The sequence below is a fragment of the Hyaena hyaena genome, unplaced genomic scaffold, assembly GCF_003009895.1.
Source record: "Hyaena hyaena isolate Hyena2069 unplaced genomic scaffold, ASM300989v1 scaffold_871, whole genome shotgun sequence".
Classification (NCBI taxonomy): Eukaryota; Metazoa; Chordata; class Mammalia; order Carnivora; family Hyaenidae; genus Hyaena; species Hyaena hyaena.
In genome coordinates, this window is record NW_024081500.1 from 727,558 (window position 1) to 741,312 (window position 13,755).

At 52.5% G+C, this 13,755-nt stretch overlaps 1 protein-coding gene across 2 annotated transcripts; it reads left to right on the plus strand.

The window, feature by feature from the left end:
* The first annotated feature begins 1,428 nt into the window (after nucleotides 1–1,428).
* Nucleotides 1,429–12,523, plus strand: HAS1 (hyaluronan synthase 1). Of its 2 annotated transcripts, none has more exons than XM_039220174.1 (5): nucleotides 1,429–1,548; nucleotides 6,009–6,722; nucleotides 8,719–8,944; nucleotides 9,533–9,665; nucleotides 11,548–12,523. In XM_039220174.1, exons 1-5 carry the CDS (start codon nucleotides 1,540–1,542, stop codon nucleotides 12,221–12,223), a joined length of 1,758 nt encoding a protein of 585 aa, XP_039076105.1. In that variant the 5' UTR covers nucleotides 1,429–1,539; the 3' UTR covers nucleotides 12,224–12,523. The 2 variants fall into 2 exon arrangements, with proteins under 2 accessions (XP_039076105.1, XP_039076106.1); XM_039220175.1 differs by having other exon boundaries at nucleotides 1,540–1,548; nucleotides 6,006–6,722.
* Nucleotides 12,524–13,755: the final 1,232 nt, after the last annotated feature.

Genomic DNA, 13,755 nt, shown 5'->3' on the forward strand with positions numbered 1-13,755 from the left:
AGGGAGAAACACAGAGAAACTGGGAGATTGGGGTGGGGGGGGGGGATACGAATAAAGATATTCAAGGAGAAACAGAAGATGAACAAATACAAAGGAAACAAAGGCAGAGACACACAGGAGACTGAGAAAGGAAGAGGACATTCAGAGTAAGAAAGTCAGGGAGACCAACAGTCAGGAATGAAGAGACAGACAGACACAAACCCAGAGGGAAGAAGGTAGAAAAGGACACAGATAAAGGGGGAGGGAGAGAGAGACGGAGATAGGGACGCATGGAGAGAAACAGACAGCAACACAAGGAGAGACCTAGACAGATAGGTGGACAGAGAGGTAGAGCCAGAGTGACAAAGTAACAGAGACTCAGAAAAGGAGATGGGGGTGTACAGCCAGGGGCAGAGGGAGAAGCAGAGAGAGAGGCACGTATAGAGGGAGAGAGATGGGCATTGTCAGTTCACAGGAAGAGAAACAGAAAGAATTAGGTATAGAGAATGGGAGGGGGGAGTGCGGGCGGGGGCGGGGCGGGCACAGTCGGTTGAGCTTCCGACTCTTGATACCTGCTCAGTTCAGGATCTCACGGTTCCTGGGATCCAGCCCTGCATCCGGCTCTCCTCTGACAGCTCGGAACCTGCTTGAGATTCTCTCTGAGTCCCTCTCTTCCTGCCCCCCCGCCGAATAAATAAATAAATAAATAAATAAATAAATAAAACATTAAAAACAAAACTTTAAAAAAGATACACAGAAATTTTTTTTAATCATGGAAAGAAGGGCATGGAAACAATGGCATTTATCACTGAGTCTCCTGGTCCTGAGGGGCTGAGGGCTTAGATCCCCAGGACCCCTCTCTTTGGGTCTGACTCTGACTCAGGTTGCAGGGGGTTCCTGGGGGCCGCTGACCCACAACTCTGTGAGTTCACCCGGGAGCCCTTGGGAGACAAAGCCCGGCGGCCACCCCCCTCCCCATCCCTGGCACACGCGCACATCCACGCATGCAGACTCACAACCACTCACAGCTCCTTCCAGACAGCGCGCCCCACAGCCCGCGCGCGCGGCCACGCCCACAGCCGCGCACGTGTGCGCATTTTCTCCATCCCCGGGGCTTTGAGCGGAGCGGCTGGGGTGCGGGGTACCTGGCGGGGGCGGAAGAGATCGGACAGATAGGGGGGAAAGACGGGCGTTGGGGGGCCTGGAGGCAGAAGGAGAGCGAGGGAGAGGAGCGCAAACAAAAATGGAGACAGACAAGAAGGGGGAAAGCGGAGAGCCGGAGAAGGCCGGGTGCGACGGAGGGGAGGCCTGGGAGGGCAGGGAAGGGCGCGACGGCGGCCCTGGGAACAGAGGCCGTCGGGCGCGGGGGTGCGGGCAATGGCGGGAAGCGGGTGGAGCTGCCGGGCTCGGCCGTGACCTCAGAGCCCCTGGCCCAGCTCCGCCCTGACGTCAGCCTTCCTCCGCCCCCGCCTGCGTCGGGCTTCAAATGACCCCCGGGCTCCCCAGCCACAGAGAGACCGGGGAGCCAGCAGGAGAGGAGCGCCCGCCGGACCCACAGCGATGAGACAGGTGCGTGCGAGAGGGCAGCCGTGCGGGGCCTGCTGGCACCTGTGTGCCCACGTGGGTGGGGGCACCGCGCGCGTTCCCGTGCGTAACGGCGACCGTCAGTGTAGGACAGTCTGAGGCCGAGCGTTGGGGTTCCATCCCCCTCTGTAGGTGGCCATCCCACCGGCAGTATAGATGTGACGAGTCCGTGCTTAACCTGCTCGAAGTCCGCGTCTGTGTGCGGGGTGCGGGTGGGGAGGCAGGGCGGTATTACCCTGGTTGACACACGGTCTGGATTTCTACTCGGCTCCAATAATTATTAAGTTGAACCAAACGAAGTCACCGTTGTCTGGTTACTTTTGCCCTTTCAAAATGGCAATTTCATACGGTTCAACCTTAACCGTTACTATTTCTTCTTGCTCCGCACCCACAGGTGTGTCCGTGTGTTTCTTGCCCCGTGGGCATCCCTTCTAGGCTTAGCTCCTTTCTGCTCAAGGGCATGTGTTCCCAAGTTCACCTGCATGGCTGTTGGTGGGGAGTCTCAGGATCACTTCAGTTCTTAAAGAGCTCAAATTGGGGAGGGGCAGAGAGACGGGGAGAGACAGAATCCCAAGCAGGCTCTGCGCTGCCAGCACAGAGCCCAACATAGGGCTCAAACCCACCAATGGTGAGAACATGATCTGAGCTGAAACCAAGATTCAGCCACTTAACCGACTGAGCCCCCCAGGTACCCCAGGATCACTAAGTTCTAAGAGCAAGTGTCTGGGGTTATCTTCTAGAACATGAATATTTTCCTATGTGGGCACACTCTGTGTGCCTCTCGTCATGTGTGATTATATGTGTGGGGCTGTGTGTCCACAGCTGACACAGGTGTGCTTCTGAGTGTTGGCATTAGAGCCCTGTGTTCACCCACCTGTCTCAACGTGAATTGGGTCACCGCCAGAATCTCAGGCAGGGCTGGGTTTGGGGCCAAAGGACAGAGAAGGAGAATTCCAGAAGAAATAATAATGTAATTATTAATATTGAGCAATTACTAGCACCAGGCCGAAAGCTCTACCTATATAGAAACTAAAAGTTGTATCTTATAGAAACATAAAAGTGAATTTCAATAATATATTTTATTCAATGCAGTGTATGAAGGGTCATCAAACTTTCTGTACAAATCTGGACAGTCGATATTTGAGGGTTTTGTGTGCCATATGGTCTCTATTGCAACTAGTCAACTTTAGCATAGCATAAAAACAGCCACAGACAATATGTAAACAGATGAGTGTGGTTCTGTGGCAGTAAAACTTGATTTAAGGATGCTGAAATTTGAATTTCATGTCATTTTCATATGCCACAAAAGTTTTTTGTTTTTTTTTTACTTTTTTCTGCCCATTTATTTTTTTAAGTTTATTTTGAGAGACAGAGAGAGCACAAACGCGGAGGAGGGACAGAAAGGCAGTGAGAGAATTTGAAGCAGGCTCCTGACTGTCAGCACGGAGCCCAAAGTGGGGCTTGAGATCATGACCTGAGCTGAAATCAAGAGTTGGATGCATAACCAGCTGAGCCACTCAGGTGCTTCTTTTTTCACCCATTTAAAAATGTAAAAACTTGAGGCACCTCACTGGCTCAGTCAGTAGAGCATGCGACTCTTGATCATGGGGTTGTAAGTTCGAGCCCCATTATAGAGATTATTTAAAAATAAAATCTTTTTTTTTAAAATTTTTTAATGTTTTATTTATTTCTAGGAGAGAGAGAGAGACAGTGTGAGCAGGGGAGGGTCAGAGAGAGAGGGAGTCACAGACTCTGAAACAGGCTGCAGGCTCTGAGCTGGCAGTCAGCACAGAGTCCGATGCGGGGCTCGAACCCATGAACCACGAGATCATGACCTAAGCAAAAGTCGGACGCTTAACCGACTAAGCCACCCAGGCGCCCCTAAAAATAAAATCTCAAAGAAACAAACATAAAAACCAGTCTTAGCTTGCAGAGTTGAAATGAAAAGGGCAGCAGGCATTTGGCTCAGAGGCCGTAATGTGCCAACCCTTGCTATTAGAAATATAATTTCATGGGGCGCCTGGGTGGCTCAGTTGGTTGAGTGTCTGACTTCGAGTCAGGTTATGATCTCATGGTTCGGTTCGTGAGTTTGAGCCCCGCATTGGCTCTGTGCTGACAACTCAGAGCCTGGAGTCTGCTTCCAATTCTGCGTCTCCCCCCGCTGATCCTCCCCCCAAATAATAAATATTTAAAAATTAAAAAAAAGAGAAATATTATAATTCATGAATGGATGCATTGGACTATATTTGCTACAACATAACATAAAACTTCACAATGAGATTTTTTTTTTAAATTTTTATTTATTTTTGAGAGACAGAGAGAGACAGAGCATGAATGGGGGAGGAGCAGGGAGAAAGGAGACACAGAATCCGAAGCAGGCTCCAGGCTCTGAGCTGTCAGCACAGAGCCCGACGCGGGGCTCGAACCCACAAACCGTGAGATCGTGACCTGAGCCAAAGTCAGACGCTTAACCAACTGAGCCACCCAGGCGCCCCCACAATGAGATTTTTAAAACTATCATTTCAGTATGTAACCATTACGAAAAACATTAATATTTTACTTTCTGTTTTTCAAAGGAAGGATTCAAAATCCAGACACATACATAGCACATCTCATACAGATGCTGTATTTTCTTCTTCTTCTTTTTTTAATGTTCTATTTCTGACAGAGAGAGAGAGACAGCGTGAACAGGGGAGGGTCAGAGAGAGAGGGAGACACAAAATCCAAAGACAGGCTCCAGGCTCTGAGCTGTCAGCACAGAGCCCGACGCAGGGCTCGAACCCACGAACTGCAAGATCATGACCTGAGCCGAAGTCAGACGCTCAACCAACTGAGCCACCCAGGCGCCCCATAGATGCTATATTTTCACTGGAGACACTTAATCTGTATTTAGATTTCATAAAATTTACACTTGAAAGAGAAGTTTCCCACGCCCTACTTCTTTCAGACACACTTAAAAGCTTACCAATAACTGAATTAAGTATTAGTTTCTAAACTTAAATATTTAAATAAAATTAGAATTTCACTTCCTCTGTCATTCTGGCTGCTTTCCAAGCACTCAGTAGCCACACGTGGCGGGTGACTCCTGTACTGGACAACACAAATCTGTATCTTAGTGACCCACTTAACTCATAATAAACCCATGAGGCGGGAGCGGGTGACACATGAGGCAGTTCAGTGTAGGGGACGATGGAGCCAGACTGCCTGGGTGGCCTTGGGCAAGAGAATCATCTCCCCGTGCCTCAGTTTCCTCACATGGAATAGGAGCGATAACAGTATCTACCCCATGAAGCAGTACTTAGCACGCAGAAGGGGCTAAATCTCCATTTTACAAGACATGAAAACAGAGGCACCCCTCTTTGATTCTGAGCTCTCCCAGCAACATATACTGGGCACTTGACCCTGGCCAGGGGGACCTGGGCAGTGGAGAGAATGTGGCCATGCCTTTGGCAAGTCAGAGAAAAGATTTCCTCCACCTGTGGGCTTCATGACCTTCAGCGAGCCCTTGTCCTGGCTAATCAGTCCTCAGTTTTGCCATATGTATGGTGGCAGTAAACATTCTTTGTCTCCCCTTCCCCCCCAAGGCTCTCCTGAAGAGTAAAGCCAGTATGTAAGCTGGTAATTCAGTGACCGGATTCCTGGGGTTCACATCTTGGCTTCTCTGCTATCCAGGTGTGACCTTGGGCAGGCTGCTGCACCTCTCTGTGACTCAGTTACCTGTTCTGTAAAATGGGGATGATAGTAACAGTACCTCCTCTTACGGTTGTTGTGAGGATTCAAATAAGTTAGTTTCTGGGGGCACCTGGCTGGCTCAGTCTGTTAAGACTGGGACCTCAGCTCAGGTCATGATCTTGGGGTTTGTGAGTTTGAGTCCTGCCCTGGGCTTGCTGCTGTCAGCATGAAACTGCTTCTGATCCTGTCTCCCTCCCCTTTTCCACCCCCCTCCCCCACTTGTGCTCTGTCTCTCAAAACAAAAAAAATTTTTTTCTGGAAAAGGCTTACAGCAGTACCTGATACATATCAAACTGCATTATTTTTTAGATGATGATGATGATTGTATCAACACTAAGAAACCTTTGATTGTGAGATGAGTGATTATTTTATGTGCCACTAAGAAGTGGGGGCGGGGAGAGGGGGAAAACCCCTGTTAATTAAACTGTGACATTCCACTGAGTGTAATCCTCTCGGATTGCAGAGCTGTTTAAAATGTGAAAACAAAAGTAACAGAATCAATATAATCTGCATTGAGCCCTGCTGGTTGCCACAATTATTTTCATTAATGAAAATACCTTTGCAGTACCTAGGGAAAAAAAAATTTTTTTTTTCCTAAACAAAAAGTGGATGTTACATTGGCTTGGGAGGGGGGAAAAACCTAGATCTTCTCTTTCCCAAGGAGGATTTCAAGATTCTTTTCCCTTGTTATCCCCTCTCTTCGCACCTAGCAGGACGTGCCCAAGCTCACCCCGGCCGCCCGCCACTGCTCCGGCCTGGCCCGGCGGGTGCTGACCATCACGTTCGCGCTGCTCATCTTGGGCCTCATGACCTGGGCCTACGCCGCCGGGGTGCCGCTGGCCTCCGATCGCTACGGCCTCCTCGCCTTCGGCCTCTACGGGGCCTTCCTCTCGGCGCACCTGGTGGCGCAGAGCCTCTTCGCGTACCTGGAGCACCGGCGGGTGGCGGCGGCGGCGCGGCGCGCGGCGGCGCGGGGGCCCCTGGACGCGGCGGCGGCGCGCAGCGTGGCGCTGACCATCTCCGCGTACCAGGAGGACCCCGCGTACCTGCGCCAGTGCCTGGCGTCCGCGCGCGCCCTGCAGTACCCGCGCGCGCGCCTGCGCGTCCTCATGGTGGTGGACGGCAACCGCGCCGAGGACCTCTACATGGTGGACATGTTCCGCGAGGTCTTCGCCGACGAGGACCCCGCCACCTACGTGTGGGACGGCAACTACCACCAGCCCTGGGAACCGGCGGCGGCGGGCGCGGCGGGCGCGGCGGGCGCGGGCGCCTACCGGGAGGTGGAGGCCGAGGACCCCGGGCGGCTGGCGGTGGAGGCGCTGGTGAGGACGCACCGGTGCGTGTGCGTGGCGCAGCGCTGGGGCGGCAAGCGCGAGGTCATGTACACCGCCTTCAAGGCGCTCGGCGACTCGGTGGACTACGTGCAGGTGAGTGGAAGGCGGCCCCTCCCCACGGTGCCCCTGACACCCGGCGTCCCTTTTCTCTGGGATTTTTTTTTTTTTTTTCAGTGATTGGAACGAACCTCTTTCCAACTCCCTTTATTTATTCATCCATTCAAAGTAGGGATTCTTTCCTTCATTCGTTTCTAACATCCGTCTATCCGTCCTTCCGACATGGAGACCACTCATTTGTTTTATTCATTCATTCAGCGATTCATTAATTCCTTCCTTCCTTTATTCATCCATCCTCTAGTGCATACTCTTTCTTTCACTTCTACCCATTCTTTGCTTTAATTGAAGTGTAGATGACGTCATATATTCTTACACCCATCTCTCCAATATGGAGATCATTCATCTTATTTATCTGTTGGATGCAGACTCTTTCCTTCACTTATTCACTCATCCGTCCATCTGGTCATCCACTCATTCTGAAGATTTATTCATTTGTGCATCTCATATAGGATTTATTTATTTGTTTGGTTGTTTAAGATTTTAAGTAATTTCTACACCCAACATGGGGCTCAAACTCACAACCCCAAGATCAAGAGTTGCATGCTCTACCTACTGCCAGCCAGGCGGCCCACATTCAGTGTATTTTCATCCATTCAGTGTAGAGATTTCTTGCTTTCTTCATCTAGTGTAGAGATTCTTTCCTTTTGGGGCGCCTGGGTGGCTCAGTCGGTTGAGCTTCCGACTTCAGCTCAAGTCATGATCCCATAGCTCATGGGTTCAAGCCCCGCATCAGGCTCTGTGCTGACAGCTCAGACCCTGGAGCCTGCTTCTGATTCTGTGTCTCCCTCTCTCTGCCTCCTTCCCCACTAACTCTCTGCTCGCTCGCTCTCCTTCACAAATAAATAAACATTTAAAAAAAAAAGAAGGGGCGCCTGGGTGGCTTAGTCAGTTAAATGTCCGACTTTCGCTTAGGTCATGATCTCGCGGTTCGTGGGTTCGAGCCCCGCGTCGGGCTCTGTGCTGACTGCCAGCTCAGAGTCTGGAGCCTATTTCAGAATCTGTATCTCCCTCTCTCTCTGACCCTCCCCTGCTCATGCTGTCTCTCTCACTCTCCTAGAAATAAATAAATAAAAAAAAAAAAGAAATTCTTTCCTTGACTCATTGGTTCATACGTCCATTATCCACTTAATATGGAGACTATGCATTCATTTATTCATTCACTTACCCATTGAACGTGGGGATTCTTTTATTCCCTTCCTTCATTCATTCAGTGTCAAGATTCCTTTGTTCATTTATTCATCCTCTTATCTAATCAATATATTCATTTGCTCAATTAGTCATTCATCCATTCAATGTAGAAATTCATTCATTAATGCACTGCATTGCTTTTCTATGGCAGCAAAACAAATTACCACAACTTTGGCAGCTTGAAACAAAACACTTATTATCTCATAGTTTCCATGAATCAGGAGTCTGGGCAGAGCTTAACTGGATTCTCTGCTCAGGGTATCATCAGGCTACAATCATGGTGTCGGCTGGGTCCTATCTAAGGCTTGGGGCCTCTTCCAAGCTCATGTGTTTGTTTGCAGATTTCAACTTTGTCTCTTCCAGATCAACAAGAGAAAGCCTTAGACTTCTAGACCCCTTTTCAGAGGGCTTGCCTGATTAGGTCAGACCTACCCAGAAAATGCCAACAGATTAGGGATATATTACATTGCAAAAACTGCTTTGCTATTTGTATATAAGGTAGTATAATCGTGGGAGTTATGTCCCATCATTTTTGCCATATTCTATGGGTTAGAAGCAAATTACATGTCTCACCCATGCACCAGAGGAGGGTATTATACAAGGGCATGGGTCTTGGGGAGGTCATCTTAAAATGTGATTAGGTATTGATAATGATGACAGAATTCAAATTTATGTTCAGATTGGCTGTAAAATGTCCCTGCAGCTCCCCACCCCGTGGTACCCTCCCCTCAAGTGCCAGCCCCGGGCAGGGATCTGGCCTGATCCTGCCCCTTCTGCTCCACAGGTTTGTGACTCAGACACGAGGCTGGATCCCATGGCATTACTGGAGCTGGTGCGAGTGCTGGATGAGGACCCCCGGGTAGGGGCTGTTGGGGGAGACGTGCGGATCCTTAACCCCCTGGACTCCTGGGTCAGCTTCCTAAGCAGCCTGCGGTACTGGGTGGCCTTCAATGTGGAGCGGGCTTGTCAGAGCTACTTCCACTGTGTGTCCTGCATCAGCGGTCCCCTGGGTGAGCAGAGGTGGGGCTTGGGAGGGCCATGGAAGGGGTGGAGGGGGAGAAGGGGAACCAGAACGGGTTGAGGATGTGACTGAGGTTGGGGACAAAGATGGAGCTGTGGCAGGAATTGGGGACAGGTGAGACAAGACGGTGGGATGGTGTTGGCGGGGCTGGAGAAAGCGTGTGGATGGGGATTGGTGCTGGGAGGTTTGGGGAAGGGGATGGGATGCATCTGGAGTCAAGGACAGGGGTGGGGCCAAGTCTGGGGCTGGTGAGGGGTTTGGGATGGGGACGGGCAGGGGACGGGACTGAGAATGGATACGGGGTGGAGAATGGATGTGGGTGTGGGCCCGGGGCGGGACTGGGGCAGGTGTGGGTATAGGACTGAGGTATGAGGTTGAGGGTATCGGGTTAAGGAAGGACCGGTGTTGAGAACGGGATCAGGGCTGGACTTGTCGCTGGAGGTAGGGCTGAGGGCAGGACCGAGGTGGCTGAGGATGGGGCTGGAATCGGAGGCGAGTTGGGTCGGAGGTAGGACTGGGGACGGTACTGGGGACAGTAGAGGATGATGCTCCCCCTGGACCCCCCACCCCCACCCAGGCCTGTACAGGAACAACCTCCTGCAGCAGTTCCTCGAGGCCTGGTACAACCAGAAGTTCCTGGGCACCCACTGCACCTTCGGGGACGACCGGCACCTCACCAACCGCATGCTCAGCATGGGCTATGCCACCAAGTAAGCCGAGGGCTCGGGTGGTTGTGTGTGTGCGTGTGTGCGCATGCACGTGTGTGCGCGGGGCATGCTGGAAATTCTCCAAACCCAAAATACCTCACAGGACAGTGGGCTCTGCCAAGTGAGACATTAGGGGAGAGTGGGGGACACCAGAAGGGACAGGGTGGCAGTTCCTTTGATCATGTGACCCAGTGGGCTCTACCAAGTGAGGCAAGGTGAGGGCCGCGATTCAGCCTGGGAGACACAACATGAGATTGGGGCCAGAGGGCTCTACCACGGGCAGCACAGCTTCCTCCCAGTGAGGGGGGAAGGGAAAGAGATACACAGAGTGGGATCTAGTGAGCAAGTGAGCGAGAAGAATCACATGTTTCAAGAAGAGTTGTAATTGGGTGAAACTAGGGGAGTACAGCCTCTACCACGTCAAGTTCAGGCGGGGGAGGGAGGAGAGAATTCTACAAAGCTAGACCCCATGAAAGGGCCATTGAGAACTTGGGGTATACTGAGGGAACCTAGCATTCATTCACTCATCAAGTATTTATTACAGTGGTTTTAAAAAAAACTTTTTTTAATGTTTGTTTATTTTTGAGAGAGAGAAATCAAGAGAGGGACAGAGAGAGAGGAAGACACAGAATCCGAAGCAGGCTCCAGGCTGAGCTGTCAGCACAGAGCCCAATGCGGGTCTCAAACCCACAAACCAAGAGATCACGACCTGAGCTGAAGTCGGATGCTTAACCAACTGAGCCACCCAGACGCCCCACATTGGTTTTTTTTTTTTTTACGTTTATTAATTAATCTCTACACCCATTGTGGGGCTTGGCCCAGTGATCAAGAGCCACACGCTCTCCGGCTGAACCAGCCAGGTGCCCCTCATTATAGTGTTCCAAGCCCTGAGAATACAGCAGAGACACAAATTCAGGCTCACACCCACTGGGGAGACCGTAAATATATGGATGATGGCACATGCCGTGCCGTTGGATAATCCAGGAAAAGTGGGAATAGGGTGTTTGGGAGTAGGGAATGGAGTGTTAACTAGGACGCCCCAGGAGGGCCAGAGGTGGAGGCTGGACATGGTGCCACCGGAGCCCTAGCAAGGGGGGAGCGCCTCGGGGGCAGGACGGAATGGTAACGGTGGTGTCCTCACGAAAGGCTTGTAGGCCACTTGAAAACTCTGAACTACGGGCCGAGGGGTGAGGTGCTACCTGTAAGTGGATCCCTCTGGCTGCTGTTTGGAGTACCGAGTGCAGGAGGCAAGGGCAAGGCAGGGAGGCTGCACAGGGGAAGGAGACCGAAGCTGTCAAGTAATACCCTGAGGATAGAGTAGTCGGACACCTCCTAAGCAACCGACTGCTGGCGGCCACCTGATGACGTTCCCTAAGAGGGATTCTAGCTTTGCGTGGGCTTAGCGGGAAAACGGGGTGGGGACTGATTAGGATGTCTGCTGCGGCCACAGGAAGGGGGCTTGATGGGTCACTTGAGCTCTAAACCACTGGGCTGCCCTGGGTGGGAACATCGCCTGGTCGGTTCCTCACCACAGGGCCTGCCAATAATAGTGAGTGCTGGAGTATTCGTAATAGATTAGTGATAGCATTAGTAATAGGTCAGTAACTGTGATGCCGTTAGTAACGGCGGTAGGGATATTAGTCACAGTGAAAACAGTAGTAGCCGCTAACATTTATTGAGCAACCGGGCCTGAAATCCTGCTTCAGTGCTCCCAGCAGCCCTGTTAGGCGGCACTCCTCGTCGGTCCCCTATGAGAACCGGCGGCGCAGGGAGGTCCAGCAAGCCTACAGCCCAGTGGCCGTTCCGCAGCGGCCCCCTCTGGCCCCAGCTCCGCCCTGGCCACGGGGAGCGCGGCGCTGACGCCCGGCCCCGTCCCTCCCGGCAGGTACACGTCCCGGTCCCGCTGCTACTCGGAGACGCCGTCGTCGTTCCTGCGCTGGCTGAGCCAGCAGACGCGCTGGTCCAAGTCGTACTTCCGCGAGTGGCTGTACAACGCGCTCTGGTGGCACCGGCACCACGCCTGGATGACCTACGAGGCGGTGGTGTCGGGCCTCTTCCCCTTCTTCGTGGCGGCCACGGTGCTGCGGCTCTTCTACGCCGGCCGCCCGTGGGCGCTGCTGTGGGTGCTGCTGTGCGTGCAGGGCGTGGCGCTGGCCAAGGCGGCCTTCGCGGCCTGGCTGCGCGGCTGCCCGCGCATGGTGCTGCTCTCGCTCTACGCGCCGCTCTACATGTGCGGCCTCCTGCCCGCCAAGTTCCTGGCGCTGGCGACCATGAACCAGAGCGGCTGGGGCACCTCCGGCCGCCGGAAGCTGGCCGCCAACTACGTGCCGCTGCTGCCGCTGGCGCTCTGGGCCCTGCTGCTGCTGGGCGGCCTGGTCCGCAGCGTGGCGCGCGAGGCCACGGCCGACTGGGGCGGCCCCTCGCGGGCCGCCGAGGCCCACCACCTGGCCGCAGGGGCCGGCGCCTACGCGGGCTACTGGGTGGTGATGCTGACGCTCTACTGGGTGGGCGTGCGGAGGCTCTGCCGGCGGCGCGCGGGCGGCTACCGCGTGCAGGTGTGAGTCCCGGAACCGGGCGGGGACCCCCAGGAGCCACGGACTTGCTGGCTGATTCTCTGGGCGCCTCTTTCCCTCCTCTGTGAAGTGAGGGCGTCGACCCAAGACTCTTCAGCCTGGACTGTTTGGGGGCTGGGACTTGGGGTCTTTGGGCAGGGGTATTTATTGATCAGGGTGTGGATTTTTAGGGGCAGGGGGAGGCAGGGGTCCCCGTATGCTGTTCTGGGGCCCGCTCTCTACCTGTTCATATTTAATATCCATTTGTACTGTGTGATTAGGATATAATAAAGAATTTTATTTATTTTCTTCCGAGTCTCTCCCCTCCCCCTTTTTTTTGAGAACTGAAGAGCTACATGGTTGAAGATTGAGGACTCATGGGTCAGCTTGGGTATCAGCTGTTTTTAAAAAAATGTTTATTTTTATGGGGCGCCTGGGTGGCTTAGTCGGCTAAGTGTCCGGCTTTTGCTTAGGTCATGATCTCACGGTTCGTGGGTTCGAGCCCCGCGTCGGGCTCTGTGCTGACTGCCGGCTCAGAGCCTGGAGCCTGTTTCAATCTGTGACTCCCTCTCTCTCTGACCCTCCCCTGCTCATGCTGTCTCTCTCTCTCTCTCCTAGAAATAAATAAAACATTAAAAATTTTAAAAAATGTTTATTTTTGAGAGACAGAGCATGAGCAGGGGAGGGGCAAAGAGAGAGGGAGACACAGATTCCGAAGCAGGCTCCAGGCTCTGAGCTGTCAGCACAGAGCCCAACGCAGGGCTCGCATCCCCAAACCGTGAGATCATGACCTGAGCTGAAGTCAGACACTTAACCGACTGAGCCACCCAGGCACCCTAAGCTGTTTTTAAAGGTTTTTTTTTTATTGAGAGTGAGCAGGGGAGGGCAGAGAAAGGGAGAGGGAGAATTCCAAGCAGGCTGTGCACCATCAGCGCAGAGCCCCACGTGGGGCTTGAACTCACTGACGGAACTGTGAAATCATGACCTGAGCAGAAGTCAGGTGCCCGCAGCTGTTTGAACATAGACAGGATACCCTCCTTGTTCAGAGCCTCAGTTCTCTGCCAAACAGGGACACTAGTCACATAGGTCAGAGTTGTGAGGGGGAAGTTTCTCAACTCCTCGTTCACAGCCACTTAGGGACTACCTTACCATGTGGGGTTCTCTTGAACCCTGAGATCAACATTTGCATGCTCTACCAACTGAGCCAGCCAGGCACCCCATACTGTCTCATTTCTAACAGCAAAACTCCTTGAGAGCTGTTTGTATTTGTCCCCCGTTTCCACAAAGTTCAGCCGTGTAAAACGTATAATTCGATAGACTTGTTGCGGCCATTACCAAAATTAATTTTCAGACATTTTCATCACCCCCCAAACGGAACCCCATACCCACAGGCAGCCACTTGCGTTCCTCACGCATTCATCCTAAATCCACTGCCACGCCCTAGGCAGCCATAATCTACCATGTCTACAGATTTGCCTCTTCTGGAGATTTCACATAAATGATGCGATATGAATCCTTTGTGACAGACTTCTTTTGAGGTT

Coding starts and splice junctions, on each gene's coding strand:
- HAS1 (XM_039220175.1), top strand. Junction 6,723..8,718: donor ACTCGGTGGACTACGTGCAG/GTGAGTGGAAGG, acceptor TCTGCTCCACAG/GTTTGTGACTCAGACACGAG. Junction 8,945..9,532: donor CTGCATCAGCGGTCCCCTGG/GTGAGCAGAGGT, acceptor ACCCCCACCCAG/GCCTGTACAGGAACAACCTC.